An 18,313-nucleotide genomic window follows, 5' to 3' on the forward strand; every position below is an offset into this window, starting at 1 on the left:
TTTTGGAACTTGCTTAAAGACCAGATAAATAATTCATATATATTGAAACAAAAATTGCTAGAAATACATAACCTCAACATAATAATCCTACTCTAATCCTTAGCATACTTTGAAACAAAAATCCATAAAATTTTTCATTAATACAAAACATACTTTAATAAAGTATAAAAATAATAATTAAAAATATAAACAGGTTGCTAACGTGATAGCACATGTTTAACCTGTTATGAAACGAATTTAAACATGTCTTAAACAGGTCAACCTGTTACCTGTTTAAGACACGAAACATGTCAAGCTCAAACTCAAATTTGTTAATATTCGTGTCATGTCAAAAATTGTCAACATTACTCGTGGGTAAGAATTTTACTCCTAACTGGATCTGATTAAACAACCAACTCGGATATAGAATGTGAAGATATCTGACTTATGAGGTATGTCTTCCTTATTAAAGTCAACAAACTTAATACAATTCTTTTGCGTTTTGCATGATAATTCCATTAAAGTCAAATAAACAGCAAAATTAATAATCGACAGAATTACAGAAATTATCATTTATCTTTCATCCAAATTTCACTCGTTGTCTATGATCTTTAAAATTGATCTTTTTTGTCTTTTACGTTTCAAAATCCTTCAGCGTTTGTCTTTTTCGCCTAACCCTATTAAAAATTTTCGTTAAGTCAGGTCATGTGCCTTGCACATGAGGATAAATTAGTCATTTTACATATTAAATTAAAAAAATGTTTTAATAAATAAAGAAAACAATAAAAAAAGTAAAAATATATATTTAATTCTCTCTCTTCTTCTTCCTCCTCCTCCTCCACCACCAATCTCCGGCAGCCACCACCGCCACCGTCTTCTCCGACAAAGATCAAACCTCTCTCTCTCTCTCTCTCAGACACACACATATCCACCACGACCATCACCATGAATCAACCATCACAAACAAGCACCACCGAACTGCAACTACCACAACCACCGCCGGACCCGTCGCCACCGACCCGTCACCACCTGACTCGTCACCCAATAAAACTTTCATCTCTGTTTTTGTTTTGTGTTCTTTCTTTAAACTTGAAACCCTTATTCATGATCTTTCCAGTCTCCACGTGTACATCATAATCACAGATTCATTTGCGTCTCACTTGATTCACACACATACTTTTGGTACACTCAGCTGCTGAGATAGATTATTATAAACAATCAATTAGGGATCGAATTGGATTCAAATTCAACACTTATCTGTAACCAGACACCAAAATTGGAGGCCTACGAGATAGATCTAGAAATTAATCAATTATTATTATACAGTCAACATTTATGGCTGAACAAAATACTGGATCGGGTAATAGCGCCCATGGCCGGCTGGTGAGTGGCGCCGGTCGGACCGCCGGTCAGGACACGCAATTTTTAGGGGCCAAAACTTTTTGTATCTATATTTTTTATATATACATTTAAAAATATAAAACTTAGATAATATGAATTGTTCTTTACCATTTTATAATTGTTAGGCCCAAACTAAAACTAAAAACTAACTTTAAATTCTTTTTATCCATAATCCATTTAATCAAGTTTAAATTTTTGGGCCCAAACTAAAACTAAAAACTACAAAAATTATATAAAAACCCAATGCAAAATAAAAGAAAAGGCGGTCGATTGAAATTTCTCGTTGGTTCCTTCCTTCTTTACGAATGTTGAACACAAACTAAAACTAAAAACTACAAAAATTATATAAAAACCCAATGCAAAATAAAAGAAAAGGCGGTCGATTGAAATTTCTCGTTGGTTCCTTCCTTCTTTACGAATGTTGAACAACGACCAACCTAGCCGACCACCACTGTTGGTTCGTTGTTAACAACCAGGCTCCTCCACGGTTGACCAAGCTTGCCACCAAGGACCAAGCTATTTTTTTTTCCAATGTTAGTAGAGTTTCAAAAATTCTTGGTTAATCGTTAGTTATTACGGTATTTTTTTAATAAAGTATTTTTCAATGTTTATTGTTATAACATTAAGCCTCGTTTAAAAAAATTAGCTTATATATTTCTTTACTCGTTAAGGCTATGGGCCTTTTTATTTCGGTTCGGCCGAGGTATTCAAATTCTTGGAGACGGCTCTGACAGCGCCATTAGATGACGCTGTTCAAGCGGTTCTTTTACCGGAAGCCGCCGCATCGGTAGGTCAAGTGGTGACGGGTCCATGGCGACGGGTCAGGTGGTGGCGACGGGTCAATGGCGACGGTTCAGGTGGTGGCGATGTTAGGGTTGGTGGTGGCAGGTCCGACGGTGGTTGTGGTAGTTGCAGTTCCGGTGGTGCTTGTTTGCGGTGGTTGATTCATGGTGATGGTCGTGATGGATGTGTGTGTCTGCGTGAGAGAGAGGTTTGATCTTTGTCGGAGAAGACGGAGGCGGTGATGGCTGCCGGAGATTGGTAGTGGAGGAAGAGGAGGAGGAGGAAGGAGAGAGATTAAATATATATTTTTAGTTTTTTTTATTGTTTTATTTATTTATTAAAATATTATTTTAATTTAATAGGTAAAAGGACAAACGCTGTTGGATTTTGAAATGTAAATGACAAAAAAGATCAATTTTGAAGATCAGGAACAACGAATGAAATTTGGGTGACAGACAAAGGACAATTTCTGTAATTTTGTCTTAATAATAAAAGTCATAACATACATTCTTGAAATCAGTACATTCAGCTACAAAATTTGAAGTATTATATCAATATCATGTTTCAACTTCTATAGAAATCAAGCATCTCCTCTTCCACAGGATGAGTCTTGCCAACTATTGTGAGGCAATGAAGAGGCGGACCAAAGTCAACCGACCTTAACTGCTTCATTGAGCCCGCCACCACCATTTGACTCTCGCTACCTAGCCGTGCAAAACCGACGCAAAGAGTGTCTTCACTGTAAGCTGTCCGATGCAAACAAAATCATGGTCATTAAAGATCTCTATAATTGTCATAAATTATCCTTTAATTTATGATTTCGTCTAGAATATTCCTTCAATCTGTTACTACTTAATGATTTGGACCATTAAAACTAATATTGAAACATCTATATGAATCATGTGTTATATTAATAAAATATACTACAAGAAATTTGTAAATAATTCTACAGAAAAATAGAATGGAAACCGAAAGTTAGCAAAAAGCCGATTAACCAAATCGAACTTCGCAACCAGACTGAACTTGTTTGAACGTTTGTTAATGGATTTATGGCCCAAATTCATTATTTTAGGCTAACTTTTTTAGACCCTAACATTTCATTCCCAAGTGTAAAACCAAAAACCAACTCAAACAACAGAACCCATGCGTAAAACCTGAAAACCGAAACAGAATTTTTGGTTTTGGTTCGATTTGAGCCCAAAACTTACCAGATTCTCCACGTAGTTGTTCGACCTCTAAGAGTTGATCAATAGCAACACCAATTGTCATAAAACTCGGAGGCTCATACTGCTTTTTTCCTCTGAAATATTATTAAAAGAACATAGAATTAAAAAAACGGCGTTAACGTTATGCTAGAAACTAGAAAGAAATGGAACGATAAAGTTTGGTGTACGTATCCTTACCTGCATAATGATTCCAATGACGGTTCTTTAACGCGTATATCTGCAATGCAAGTTGGCGAACGAGTCAAAATGGGTTTGCGTCAAATAAGTTTTGGTCAGGTTTTGTTGACCCGTAAACACTTTTTGGTCCTTGTTCGTGAATTCTAAATAACAAGTGTTCTTGTTAAGTGTGATCATACAAACAATTTAAAGAGTAAATTACACGAATGGCCCCCGTGGTAAGGCCATACTGCAGGTATGGTCCTTTTCAGAAATGACACGAATAGTCCATATGATTTAGTCCTTCAGAGTTCTTTAAAAAATTTTAAGTATAAGGATATGACAGTTGTTTCACATTATATTAGCAGAATTTTAAACACCTGTTGGTAAAACAAAGGACAAAAACCGCAATATATCGTGTAATTAGACTTGTAAATGAACAAAACGAACATGAACACAGCATCTTCGTGTTCGCATTTAACTTTAATCGAACAAATGATCAAACACAAACAATTAGACGAACAAGGTTTTATTGTTCATGTTTGTTCGTGAAGAAAATGAGTGTGTTCACCTTTGCCTGTTAATAGCATAAACGAATGATTCACAAACGAGCGGACATAACTGAACAAACACCAACTAAAAGTAAATGTAACTATCTGTTGTGTCTAAAATTAATAAAACTAGAGTAATTATAATGGGTGATATTATAATTTTATAAAACTAGATTAAACTGTAACGACCTAAAACTTTAAGTGAATATAAACAAACGCACTTAAAACAAATATAACTAACGAACATGTTTGTTCATTTAACTAAATAAACACAAATTATTAATTTATTTTGTTCGTTTATTGAATATACAAATCTCCCGTCAAACAGTTCACGGAACATTCGATTCGTTTACAGGCCTATGTGTAATTAACTCTTACCTTAAATAACAAGATTATATGAATAACAATATAATTATTACCTAATAAACACAAAGTATGTAGTCCAAGTCCTCGATTTTTCTGAATTTTCTCGTAAAAACTGTCGGGCCTCCATGTTTCGGTGAAGAATGGTAAAGAAACTGTCTCTCCGTAACGGTAAAGTTGTAAACCACATACTCCAACCGCATTCATAACCGAAGCGTTATATATCACCTTAACTTCCACATCCATTTTCTTCGCGCGTACCACTAAATCACTGTGTGTCGTGGCTCTGTTTTCACAAATATATTATAAGTGATTAAAAAACTGAAATTCAAAGTTTGTACTCACATGTAATGTAAGAATGTGAACATTAACTGTACAATAGAAACAAATCAAGATTGTAGAAACAACCTTTGACATTTTGTTTGTAGTATGTTGCTGCCCGGGGGGTGTAAACAAGTCAAGTCAAACCGGGCCCGAACTCACCTAAGCTCGAGCTTGGCACGTTTAATTTAAGAAAGAACTCAGCTCATATCGAGCTCTTTGTCTAAAGCTCGAGTTTGGCTTGATAATACTTTTTTAAGCCCGAGTTCGTCGTTTATAGTTTATTAAATACTTATTATACATATATAACATTATTTATAAGATTATATGAAAAAAAAAATTAACATAATATACATTATTTCATCATTTTGTGACAATTTCATGTATAACATTAATTAATCATTTAACTGTGTATTTATTATAAAAGAAATTAAATTTATTATATTTATATAAATAACAGGCCCATTTAGACTCGTGAGCCTGGTCAAGCTCGGTATGTGAAGCTATGGCTCAAGCAGCTCGTTTATCAAATGCACTCCAAATTAGACTCAAGCAAATTTAAAACCGACTCGTCTAGAGCCTTTACCGAGCCAATCTCAAGTAACTAAAGCTATGATGAAAAAACATGGTAAAAGATATAGAAGATGCAAATGAATATTTAACATAACATAGAACAACTGCATTATAACACATAATTTACATCTGAAAATGGATTAAATATAAGTCAAAGAAAGTATGATTACCCGAAAGGATCTCCAACAACAAGGAAAGCAACATCAAACTCGCGAGCCTCCGACAACATATCATCCACCTTTTCCTCCACAAATTCCCTGTCTGCAACAATAAGCGGCTTCCCATACAACTTTTCCTATAACCAAAGTATATCAGTTTTAGCTTCAAGTGATTACTTTGAATGCAAATTAATCACATAAAAAATTAATATAAAAAAAAAGAGTGGATTTTTTTATTATTATTTTTTTTTTGGTTCTTTGAGAAATGATGAGTGTATAGCAAATGGTCATCAGATATTTTTTTGTTCTTTGAGGAATGATGAGTGTAGAAAAAAATCAAAGAACTTTGACATGTTGTCAAACTATAAAAACATAGTAAATATAAACTAAGACAGTCAGTAAGTCTTGGTTTTAAAAAGCACTCCTCACAAAATGATTCAAAAATGCCTAAGGGACTTGGGGAGAGCTTGCTGTACATTTGAGTCAAAACTGATCAAAATTAGGGTGTGTAAGTAGGGTGTTCATGGTCCAGTTCGCCAGTTTTGACAAAAATTTGGGCCAAACCAGCTGGTTTCATGGTTTGTGTCGGTTCGTTTTTGCCAGGTTTTCGGTTTCATGCCCAAAAAAAATAATAACTTAATATTTGTAAAATAAATTATAAATGTTGAACGGCCCGGTAGGTTCCAAGTTCCAAACCATTAACCCATAAAAACCTAACTGTCTAAAGCGGCACTTAACTATAATGCATAAGACGGTCATGTAATCGCATAAAAAACAAGTACCTACTATTCTATGGCTTTAACTTTGATAACGGTTATTATGTCACTCGTTAACTATATATATATATATGATTAGCACAAAATATACAAGTGTTTATGTTCTATTTAAAATTAAAACTGGTTATTCTAGAAGATGATGGGTTCCAGAATAATGTAATTAGCAAAAAGCAAGAAAAGATCATAATAATCAGACTGACTGTTGAAAGCAATAACAAGTAGAAGCAAGTGTATAGTGGAAGTTGAGTAGAATGAGTTACGGATGCCGAATGAGAGAAGAGAAGTGTATGATTCGATGTAGACTTTCTCCGATTTCTTCACGGCTTCTAATCCTCTCAGCGTAATATCCTTTTCGTCCCCCAATCCAAGTCCAATAATATACAACATCTTCCTCAGATTCAAATTATATTGCTCTCTTCTTCTCTGCTTGCTCTAATGGATTCAAGGAATTGCAGCTGCTTCTGCAACCAAGAAGCTTTAAACCCTAACCCTACTTAAAACCAAAACTACACATTATCAATTAATATAATAAGGCTTTCCTCACAAATGTCGATATGTCCGAGTGGTTAAGGAGACAGACTTGAAATCTGTTGGGCTTCGCCCGCGCAGGTTCGAACCCTGCTGTCGACGCTTTCTTTTGTTTTTTTTATGTTTTTTCCCCAATAATTTCAAGCTCACATGGCAAAACCGAAGAAACCAAAACCAAAGCAAAGTCAAATCAGTAACCAATAAAACTAAAACTGAACTGTTTTTAAAAAACTCAAGCTTTAGTTTTAGCTCAAAACTGATCCAAAACCGACTCGTTCTCCCTAGCTTAGCCGATGTGTTAGCATCCGTGGCCTTTTTGTGAATGGATAAATGAGATTGATAATAGAAGGTTGTTTTTCTAGCTCCTTGCTAGGTGCTTTTTTTTAGTCGTTGTCGTTTAAAGAAAGAAATTTAAAGACTACCATCTAGTGTTTGTCTTTTTTGGTTAGTGTAAATGTGTAATTCACCATTTATAATATCTTATATTGTACGGGTATAAAGTATATCGGTTTTCTTCTTGTCACTCATCTCATAGTAAACTTACTATAAGAACATTATTATGTGTTTTCAATTTCATATAGTAGCAGTTACATATGTATTTAAATACAATTGTATTATCTCGGAGGTCAAGTATGATCTTTAAAAAGTTTGATTCCTCCAGACTTTAAATATCTTCTTTTGAAGATTATTTTTTTATTTTTGAGACAAAATTAAGGGGCTCGAATTAAACTTTACAATTTAAGCATCAATGAAGATAGATATTTCATATGTATATAAATATTTTTATCTTCGTATTTTATGACACTTGTTTGGGCCTCTATGTTTAACTAGCTTGTTATAAAACGTGTAAAGTTAGGTAAATCCATACATATGATATGTCAAATTTTGTTACTGTTTAAATGGTAAAAGTGGCCATCTACTCCGATATTTCCGTGGCCATTGCACCGTCCCGACCATCACATGCCAATTCTGAATTTAACTCTTTACAATTTTCGAGTTAAATAAACTTTTTTACTAGTTTAAGTTCATAACACAAGATTTTACATGTAAAATAATGTGATGTGTTATATATTGTTAGCCAACTTTAAAAGTGTAATGGAAAAATTATAAAGGAAACCTAAGTAAATTATATCACATAATTATATGATAGAGATAATTCTAATAAACCATAACTAATATGTTTTGTTTAAGTTATAATTTGCCGCCAACATGCCCCTCAAGCTAACAAGCCAGACGCAGGTTTATGTCTAACGTCTGATAACATTGATTCATGTTGTCGTGTTTATAAGATCTTATATCTCTACTTCAATATTATATTTTTTATTCATATTTTATGTAATTTTATGGTTTTAAAATTTAGAATCAACGAATGATTTGAACAATTGAACTAGTTATGAATTTTTGTATTTCATGGTCCATGCATGATTTAAACGTGTTCCGGTTTTAATACTTAGGGTAAGTGCTTTATTTTACTTTGTTATGTGGTTTATAAAATGGAGGGACTGTTATATAGGAAAAATAAATAAAATTTAATAGGGCGTAAAGGTAAGGAGAAAATTGGCACCCGAAGGAGACGTGTGGGAAGATGACCGATGACAAATCAATGGCGGCGAAAAAATTATAAAGAAAGAGAAACAGAAAAAAAGTAAGAACGATAAGATTTTGATACTATATAAAATAATAGAAGCTCATGAAATACTATGTATTACTAATTACAATTAAAATATGTAATTTTACTAATCTAAAAAGAAATCTGATCAAATTATATCCTTAAAATATTGATTTAAAAAAAATTCTTAAACAAGCCTTCTAATAAGCAATGGACTGGTGCTCCACTGCTCCTACATCATACTTGTCAAATAGTTACTCCGATATCTTCCCTACTTCTCAATTTCATTTACAAAGCGTTCTTTAAATCGTATGAACATTCCGACAACAACATTAAAATCCTTACTAATGATCAAGAAACAATATTCTCGCGCGATACAGCCACCCCTTATTATTTGATCTTTCTTTCACTCCATTCACCCTAGCAACATTAACATTCAGTAAAAGTATGAACTAGAAAGAAATCTAGAACGAATCTATAATATATATAATTGGAAACCCTAAAATTCTACGTGTAGCGATTTATCGCTCCCTCCTTTTATAGAAGCCATCGGATTACTTGATTTTTAAATGAAGGCCTCTCATTGATTTAACCCAAATTCATGGGTATGGATCTTACCAAAACCAGATAGCTCTTAAACGGGTTATAACATCTTATTAAATTAAAAATTAATCTTATCAATTATTTGATAGGAAAATCCTATAAAATAGGGATATACTAAAATTTAATATCCAATTTAAAAAGAAAAATATATTATTTATAATTAATAAACAATTTTATAGTAAAAAAACATAAACGGGTCATGGGTCACCAAATCCAGATAGCTTTTAAACGGGTTATAACATATCATTTTTTATGAAATCCTTTCATCATCAAACCCTAAGTATATTATTAACTTTCTTACAATAAAGTAAATTAAAATCCAAAAAGTAAATATTAAAAAACAAAAAATGTAAAACAACCGTTCTTTCAAGCTATCAGATTGCTTTAATTGTAAATGAAGGCTTCTCACGCATTTGACCCTAATTCACGAGTTAAGGTCTCGCCAAACTCCGATAGCTCTTAAACGGGTTATAACATCTCATTACATTAAAAAATTAATCTAATTAAATATTTGATATGAAAATCCTATAAAATAGGGATATATTAAAAATTAATATCCTATTTTATTTAAAAAAAGATATTATTTATAATTAACAAACAGTTTTATAATAAAGAAAATAAACGGGTAATGGGTATCGCCAAACCCAGATGGCTTTTAAACCGGATTATAACATATTATTTATTTGTGAAACCATTTCATTATCAAACCTCAAGTATATTAATTATTAACTTTCTTATAATAAATAAAAATAAATTCCAAATATACATACATAAATATTGAAAACGAGTAATATAAAACAACCCCCGTAATACGGGGGATAAAATCTAATATATATAGATAAAAATCTTTAAAAAGACCATTATGACAAAAACATGTCAATATTTACTATTTATCATCAAATCTATTATTATCATTTAAAAGAAAAAATATATATATATCTAAAACGTCAGGTAACTTTTCCTCTATTCGATTCGTGTATATTCGATGTTTAATTGAGCCTTTAATTTTAATTCAATCTTGAAATTTATAAGTTTTTGCAAACTATTAGGTTTTATTCATCTGGTTTCAGTGAATTTGAATTTGTGTATCGTGTTTAGGAATTGTTTATTATTAGGATTCTAAACGTGCAGGTGCAGTTCGGAAACTTGTTAATATTATAAAATGTGATTCCTTTAATGGATAAGAAGATTATTGTCTATATTTAAGATATATGCTTTTTGTTACATAGATGCATACCTAATTTACAACATGCAATAGAAAATTAGGATTTTGTTATTGAGTATAGCTTAAATGCTGTTCGATTGTCGCGCTTGTGATGATAATTATAAATGAATTAGCACTTCGTACATAGAGCCGTTCAAAAATCCGGCAGCTTGTGTTGCTGGTCCGTTTAAATTAAAGCTCTAATTTTGCTATATATGAATTATTATTTTTGTAGTTTGTTAAATATGTTTATGTATATGCTAATAATAGAATTTTGTTCTTTTTGTGTCTATCAATGTGTGTAAATATGTGAAATTATTTTCTTAAACAAGGTGGCTCGACAAGCAATGAGCGGCTCAAGCTCAACATTTCAGCTCGTTAACATAAAATGACTACAGGCTGTCTTGGCTTGTTAAGATAACGAACTGCTTAGCTTGGTTTGATGATAATTAGCAATGAATTAGCAGTTCTTGCTAGGGCTGTTAAAAAAGCTCGGTGGCTCGCTTGTCGGCTTTTTTATAAATAAAAGCTCAAATTTTATTATATATGAACTGTAACCCAAAAACATAACCAAACTGTTAATGTATATAAATTTTAAATTATGTAGTTAATTTTTTATTTTTTTTGTGTGTGTATCAATATCAATATTTGTGTAACTGTATAAGTAATTAAGTATATAATTGGTTCTTTTAAAAGATAAACGAGCTGGCCCGACAAGCCATGGGCCAATCTTGAGCTCAACATTTCTGCTCGTTAATATAAACTAGCTGAGCCGGCTCAATCATTCTCAACATTTCAGCTCGTTAAGATAAACAAACCGAGCCGGCTTGAGCTCAACATTTCAGCTCGTTAAGATAAACAAGCCTAGCCGGCTCGAGCTCAAGATTTCAGCTCGTTAAGATAAACGAGCCAAGCTGCTCGGCTCGGAATTTACAGCCTTATGTTTACATAAAATTTTCGGTAGATTTAGTTACAAACAGTTAAACAGAGCAGCTATACCATTTTACTTTTAGTTAAACTTGATCAAAATAGAAGATTAGAAGTCTGTAGAAGCCTGAATAACTTATCTGTATATTATCTTTTTTTGTTTATAATCTTTTATAACTTATTTGTATATCTTGTGTGTTGTGTTTAGTGTCTTTGACAGGATTACAAGATGATTGGATCCTTTCTTACCAGAGGGCTCATGTATGTTAATCCAAAACCTGTTTCTTCTTTATTAATGGTGAATTATAAATTTATAATAGTTACTTAATTGCATGCAGAATGCTTTTTGGATATGCATATCCAGCATACGAGTGCTATAAATCAGTGGAGATGAATAAGCCTGATATTGATCAACTTCGTTTCTGGTGTCAATATTGGTACTAAACGTGTAAATTTAGTTGGTTCACATGATTAGATCGTAAACCGTATAGTCATGTTTTCAGGATATTTGTGAACGGATTGGTGACACGTTTGTTTCATGGTAAGACCAAAATCTAGGCAATAAACAATATTAGAGACGTTAAACATATATATATATATATATATATATATATAATAGGTTCAGTTAGCCTCGCAAGCGAGCTTGAACTCGATAAGTGAAGCTTGAGCACGAACTCGTTTATTAAACAGGCTTACTTTTAAGCATGACCTCATTTAAGCATGGTTTGATTCGAGCTTTTAGCGAGCTGATCTCGAGTAGCTAACTAGCGATTGTCTAGCGGCTTGGCTCACTTACACCTATAATCGTTAGGTTCTTTTTTTTAATATACATTTGAGTTATTTTTTTGTTCTACTTTTGAAGGGTTCCAATGTACAGTGAAGCAAAATTAGCATTCTACATATACTTGTGGTACCCCAAAACAAAGGTAAAATATATATTGTTCTTGAATCTTAATGATATTTTTAAGTTTGGATTATTAAAGTCTTTCTTTTTTGTTTCGGTTTTTATTTTTCAGGGAACAACATATGTTTACGATTCATTCTTCCGACCATACATTTCAAAACATGAAACCGACATTGACCGTAACTTGATGGAGCTAAAAACGAAGGCTGGTGACATGTTTGTTTTGTACTGGCAAAGAGCCGCAAGTTATGGTCAAACAAGAATATATGATGTTCTCCAATACATTGTTCACAGTCAGTCCCTCAGGTTATTATATATTTACATCACAAGCTCAAGTCACTAATTTGCATGTCATTCATGAAACTACACTTTTGTTTTTGTCATTTTAATAATTTTATAGAGCTCGAGCTTGTTTAAGCTTTTGAATGGATCTTTTAGCGAGCCAATCTCGAGTAGCTCACGCGACATGGCTTATTTGCACCTCTAAACCTAACCAAATTAACCCTTTTTTTAATGCAAGCAGCTGAAAATTGCCACTTTTAACTAGCATATAGTCAGCCATCATCCTCGTTAAGCTGACAAGTAGACGAGTTTGAAAGTTTTAAGTTTTTTAGATTATTACAACCTGGATTATTATTATTATTTTGGTTATAAATTATGATACTAACTAAAGGACTTGAAGGTGCAGCCTCAAACTAGTAGACCTCAACCGCCAGCACTAAACCGTCGCGGGCCCGTCACTACTCACCTGGAAACCAAGGACCCATCATCTCTTGTTCCTGCCTCATCATCATCTTCATCATCATCATCAGCTGATTCCACTCCTCACCGAGAGGCTGCAAATACGGAGGCCCCACCACAAGTGCCGCCAGCACCATCGTCTCCTGCTGCTGTTTTGAGAGCACAAAAGGCAATGTTGTCACAGAGCCTAGCGGTAGTGGCAAAATCTCAAGTATCTAAAGAAGATGAGATGATGGAAACTGAGCCGTCCACTTCAGAAAACTCTAACCCTAATCCTCCCCCAAAGGACGTAGTTATGGAAGAAGGTGTTAAGGTGTACACGCGCGTTAGGCCGAGGAAAACGGGTGTCTCGTCAGGTGAATAATGCGATTGTTGACAATTTATAGTTTGTAAAATGTGAGTATGTAGGTTGTTGAATTTGATAAAATGCAACATGCTATTTCTTGCTTTAAAACATTTTACTTTTTTTTATATATATATTATTGCATGATTAAAGGCGTGTCTAGGTATGAGGCGTCATGTGAGGCGACAGGCACAGGTCAAAATTTTATTGCTCGACACGCACGAGCGCCTATTTTACGAGGGCAAATTTGGGCAACGGAAGGATGTCCCATGTGGTTTTCTAGGTTTTATATACAGGTTGTGTCAAATCATATATTACAATATTACATTATTTGTATCTAAATTTTGGATGCCTCTTGATATAAACTCTGGGTGCTATCATCGCCCTAAGACTAATTGTAGGTCGTTTTAGTTAAAAGGGTTTATTAAAGTGAACGTCACTATAACGTAGGCGGTTGCACTTTAATTAAACCATCCTGGCAAGTTGCAACCATGTTTAAACCAAAGAGAGCTTGTTAGAAAAATAAGCTTTTAAAAAAGAAACCTGAATAAGATTTTGTGATTTTTGGTTCAATCTTGTAACTCTAAATCTTAGGTAGAAATATACATTCTCGAGTGAGATATCACAATCATATAAAGCTAGAAGGGTAGATTTGTGAGATACTTCAAACAGGTTAGTTAAAAACTAGAAGCACATCAAAATATCAGGGAGGCAAGGGTGACCCAAAAACATAAAGAAAACTAGAACTTAAGAGACGGAACTAGAGAGAGAGAATTATAGTGAAAAGATATATAAGGAAAAAGTTTTATTTCTTTCAAAGGATGGTTAACAAGTGAGAGAAGTCTTTCTTTTATAAACAAGGAAAAACTAACTATCTCATAAATTAAAACGCATGACGTAAGGCCCATACATATGGACTAAACATAACTAACCACTTAGGGATGTACGGTACCGAAAATACCGATCTCGAAAATCACAAAATCTTCTTGGTACCGGTACCGGTACCGAAACATTCGGTTCGATACCGGTACGATACCGGTATTGAAGGTAAAAATTCGGGCTGTGCCGTACCGTACCGGTGCAGGTACTGTACCGTACCGAATCGATTCCGAAACTCAAAACTTTGGTACCGGTACCGAATTTGCTCATCTCTATAACCACTTTAAGAGTGACTAGACTCAAACCACACACTTAGTACAATATTATACAATCTTAAACAAGATACATAATTATTACGAACTTCTTTCACAAATTACGGCTTGGACCATCATTTTCCATTTGTATTGTTTGTGTGAGGTCCTAGTAAGATATTTTGTGCTTTCAATTTTTACATAATTTCTTTTGAAGGTGTTCAAAAGCTCACCGAGACTTTCGTAATTCTTTTTCTTTTGAATTTTTTTGGGATTTCATTCAAATCTATCATCCAATAATTTCCTTCCTTTTCATTATTGCAGGATAATGAGAAATCATTATCCTGCAAAGTCAGTATTATCAGATCAAAATAAAATCACTAACAAAATAATAATAATAATAATAATAATAATAATAATAATAATAATAATAAAATTACGTTCATGTTTCATATGAAGAACACTGACCTGATCAGGGTCAGGAACCTCAATAGAACTCGCACGCGGTGCTTTTATTGCAATTAGAGTTTGATTCTGCACTCAACAAATGAAAGTAATATTATAACAATTGGTATACAAAAAATGGAGTTTGAAATAAGTGGAACAACTTATTAAACCTTCATAGAAGGAATATTCCTTAAATCTTCTCCTGTTAAGTAAAGATTCCTGAAAGAAACCAAGCAAAATGTCAGTGGGTCAGATCATAGGCCTATAAACGAAGAAAGCGAACAACACGGGCAGAGCATGTTCGTGTTTGTTCATTTATCTTTAACCGAACAAATTATAGTACATGACAACTAAACTAAAGGAGTTTTCTTGCTCGTGCAATTATATGTTCGTTCGTCAAACTTAAACGAGCTCGAGCTTAAAAAGAAGCTTGTTTAATAAACGAGCCCGAGCTTCACTTATCGCGCTCGAATTCGAAATGAGCCTGCTATTCTTATAGTTTTTATTTAATACATTAAATATATTTTAAATAAATGATAAGAATAACTAAATGATATGTATTATTTTACATATAAAATATATAATTAGAATATTAAATTTTTTATTAAAAATATATATATAAATTAATAAATAAATAATAAACACCCCAAGCTTGAGCTTTAGATATAAAGCTCAAAATCAGACAAAATTTAATTACTTTTTTCTATTCAGATCGGCTCAGCTCATTTACAACCCTAGTAACAAACTATCAAATTTCAAATACCACTATTCCAAATTTTAATTACTCTAAAACTATAATCATATTGCAGAATACGTGATGAGCATTATAAAGATCAAGATAAACGTACTTTTGATAATTTTTGTTGAGTTCCATGGAGTTCAGCCGTGCTTGTAATTCCCTAAAAAAAGAATCAGATGTTATGTTGATAATTTGTAGGTTATATATTTTCAATTAATCTTTATATTGCATCTACAGGTGGTGCATCAACCCAGACCAGATAGATTTGGTCTTTATGTTAATGCTAACTAGTCAAAAAGGTGAGATTAAAATGTCAATAACCTTACAAACTGTTTGATCATTATTTTAATAATATCTTTTATAATTGTATTTAGTATATTAACTATTTATTTTAAAAACAAAAAAAATGACAAAATGCTAGCAAGTAACCGACCCAACCCATTTCGATCCATTAATAGGAGTGTAAACGAGCCAAGCCACTCATGAGCTACTTGAGATCGGCTCGGTAAAGCTCGAATCGAGCCAAGCTTAATCCCAATCTTGAGCCTAAAAATAAGCTTGTTTAATAAACGAGTCTGATCTTCGCTTATCGAGTTATCAGACTTGAGCTGCAGTAGAGCTCTTGACAAGTCGAGCTAGTGCTCTTGTAAGTTAATCAGGCCGACCACAGGCTCGGCTCGTTTACACCCTTATCCATTAAATATTTCCCATTTTGCCCATGTTGCCGCATATATTTGCAACCAATTAAACCTTATGCACTCATCAAGCCTGGATTCTTTAGCATATAGTTGTTCAAGCTCAGCCTATCATGAAAACAAGGTCAAAATTTAAGTTAAGATAATATAATATAAAACTTAGGTTATATTATCTTTCTTGTTAATTGTAGTATGTTATACATACCTTTAATCTTTTTGAATCAACAAGCTGTTTTCGTGGAGATAAATTATTATCTCCCCTGTTAATAAAAAGTCAATGCATTATAAAATGAATAGAAACACAAGTGTATGGAACAAAAGAATAAAAAACTTACTTCCACCTAACGTGATTCTTTGTAGCCTTTTCTACTAGCCCTATTCCTTCAAGTACATTGGTGATATCGTAAATTCTCCTCTTTTGAACCTGTAAAAAAGTAAAGATAAATAATACTCTTGATGCTTGGAAAATTATTTGACTTCGAATGCAATAGATAAATAGCTAAATCTTCCCAAATTTGGGAACTTTGAAGCCTATAATTTCCCTCAAGTTCCTTTCTTTTTTCTCATATAAAAACTTTACAATAGAAAAGGATAAGGTTTTCTCCAGTTATTTTTCAACCCATTCCTGTTTGCCCCATTATTTACACTCATGAACATAATTAGATTAAATGACTCTAAACTAGGATTGTTAAAGAAATCCCGTGGCTCGTTCTTAGCCAGTTAGTAAACAAGCCAAGCCTAAGCCCAAGGTTGCTTCGGCTCCTGGCTCCACTTGTTGGCTCATTTAAGTTAAAACCCATATTTTTATATATATTTGTGGCTTACAGCCGTATGACACTTTTTTGATACAAAAAATGATAAAATGTTGAAAATTCTCGTTTGGATCATTTACAAGTAAAGCCGAAATTTTAATATATTAAATCCTAACTCAAATTTCAATATATATAAATCATGGATTCTATAGTTAATAAATTCTGCATTGGGTATAAGTTACAAATAGTATTTGTAGTTTTTATATACATCAATATGTGTAATATATAAAAACATTAGAATCTTTAAAAATAAATGAGCCAACTCGACAAGCTGGCTTGAGCTTTTGGCAAGCCGAGCTTAAGCTCAACATTTCAACTCATTAAGATAAATAAGCCAAACCAGGGTGGGCTTTTAACATTTCGGCTCGGTTACGTCCCTACTCTAAACTATGAACGAGTCAGAGCACGTATCTGATCATACTTTTAACATAACTGCCGCCTTGTTTAGATCAAGAATGCCATCTTTGTCTGCCTGTATCAAACTAACAAACTTCTTTGTCAGGAGTCCTGTCAACAACAAAAAGATAGCTTAATCTTTAGAATATAATAACCACATAATTTATAACCATGTTACACGTGCACACAATTGTAAACTATAACCAGCATGTAAACTCACCAAGTGAATTATCATAGCGACAAGCAGCAGCTATATTAAGATCATAAGGGTCTGAAATAAAAGATAAACAACGACATTTTTTTAAATAAAACTTTCAACAAATGAACATGTGTAATTGCAAATAATAAGAGTTAAACAGTATCACCTGCATTTGGTTCTTGATTTCCAGATTTACCCTCTTTAGAAATCTTTGGTTTCCTGTTTTTTTTGCCAACACCACAAGAAGATGGTCCAAATGAACGATCGTTTACAGCTTCAGTTTTGATGTTTCCTTGGAGAATTGGATTAGGATTTATGACAGTTTGTTTTGGCTGTTTCACAAAGTAGGAAAAACTAAAATTACCATATGGAGTTGATGTAGTATTTGATAATGAATGATAAAAATAGAAGTGCATATTATTATGATTGTCAAGTAATACTATAATACTGTACTAAGATAACACCATATATGGATTTGAATATTGAACTGGTTACCTTTTTAAAATTACAATGAAATACGAATTGTGTTGGATTTTGATTGTATTCAGTTATAACAGAATATACTAAAATGATTAAACATCCCTAATAGCATACGTGTAGAACATAACAGTCTTACAAACTTGCTTCTACAATGTTCTCAATGCTTGACCCGCCCTTTTTTCACTTTGGGTATCAATTTTTTATTCATACCCTTCATTTCTTTCTCCAATCATCGAGAACAAGAAGTCCACATTTCAATGTTTTGACCT

General features: G+C 32.9%; 1 protein-coding gene, 1 non-coding gene and 2 pseudogenes across 4 annotated transcripts; 2 read left to right on the forward strand and 2 right to left on the reverse strand.

The window, feature by feature from the left end:
* Nucleotides 1–2,683: 2,683 nt before the first annotated feature.
* On the reverse strand, nucleotides 2,684–6,674 carry LOC143621826 (putative diphthine methyl ester synthase; annotated as a pseudogene). Its single transcript, XR_013151603.1, has 6 exons — nucleotides 6,548–6,674; nucleotides 5,524–5,674; nucleotides 4,516–4,745; nucleotides 3,567–3,606; nucleotides 3,372–3,463; nucleotides 2,684–2,909 (listed from the first exon to the last, which is right to left on the reverse strand). The product of XR_013151603.1 is annotated as a putative diphthine methyl ester synthase (transcript).
* A 161-nt stretch (nucleotides 6,675–6,835) lies between these two features.
* On the forward strand, nucleotides 6,836–6,917 carry TRNAS-UGA (transfer RNA serine (anticodon UGA)). Its single transcript has one exon. It is a non-coding gene; the product is annotated as a tRNA-Ser (tRNA).
* A 4,293-nt stretch (nucleotides 6,918–11,210) lies between these two features.
* LOC143621896 (HVA22-like protein i) lies at nucleotides 11,211–13,190 on the forward strand (annotated as a pseudogene). Its single transcript, XR_013151612.1, has 5 exons — nucleotides 11,211–11,419; nucleotides 11,497–11,699; nucleotides 12,021–12,084; nucleotides 12,175–12,348; nucleotides 12,736–13,190. The product of XR_013151612.1 is annotated as an HVA22-like protein i (transcript).
* A 1,307-nt stretch (nucleotides 13,191–14,497) lies between these two features.
* Nucleotides 14,498–17,980, reverse strand: LOC143621897 (transcription factor E2FC-like). The gene is made up of 10 exons (XM_077093183.1): nucleotides 17,731–17,980; nucleotides 17,586–17,636; nucleotides 17,391–17,476; nucleotides 16,493–16,581; nucleotides 16,363–16,417; nucleotides 16,213–16,265; nucleotides 15,572–15,622; nucleotides 14,894–14,942; nucleotides 14,745–14,810; nucleotides 14,498–14,620 (listed from the first exon to the last, which is right to left on the reverse strand). The coding sequence occupies exons 1-10, from the start codon at nucleotides 17,978–17,980 to the stop codon at nucleotides 14,498–14,500; spliced, it is 873 nt and encodes a 290-aa protein (XP_076949298.1).
* Nucleotides 17,981–18,313: the final 333 nt, after the last annotated feature.

This window comes from Bidens hawaiensis, unplaced genomic scaffold (genome assembly GCF_021521415.1).
Source record: "Bidens hawaiensis isolate Kalapana, Puna unplaced genomic scaffold, B.hawaiensis_p1.1 tig00002977_1, whole genome shotgun sequence".
NCBI classification, from domain to species: domain Eukaryota; kingdom Viridiplantae; phylum Streptophyta; class Magnoliopsida; order Asterales; family Asteraceae; genus Bidens; species Bidens hawaiensis.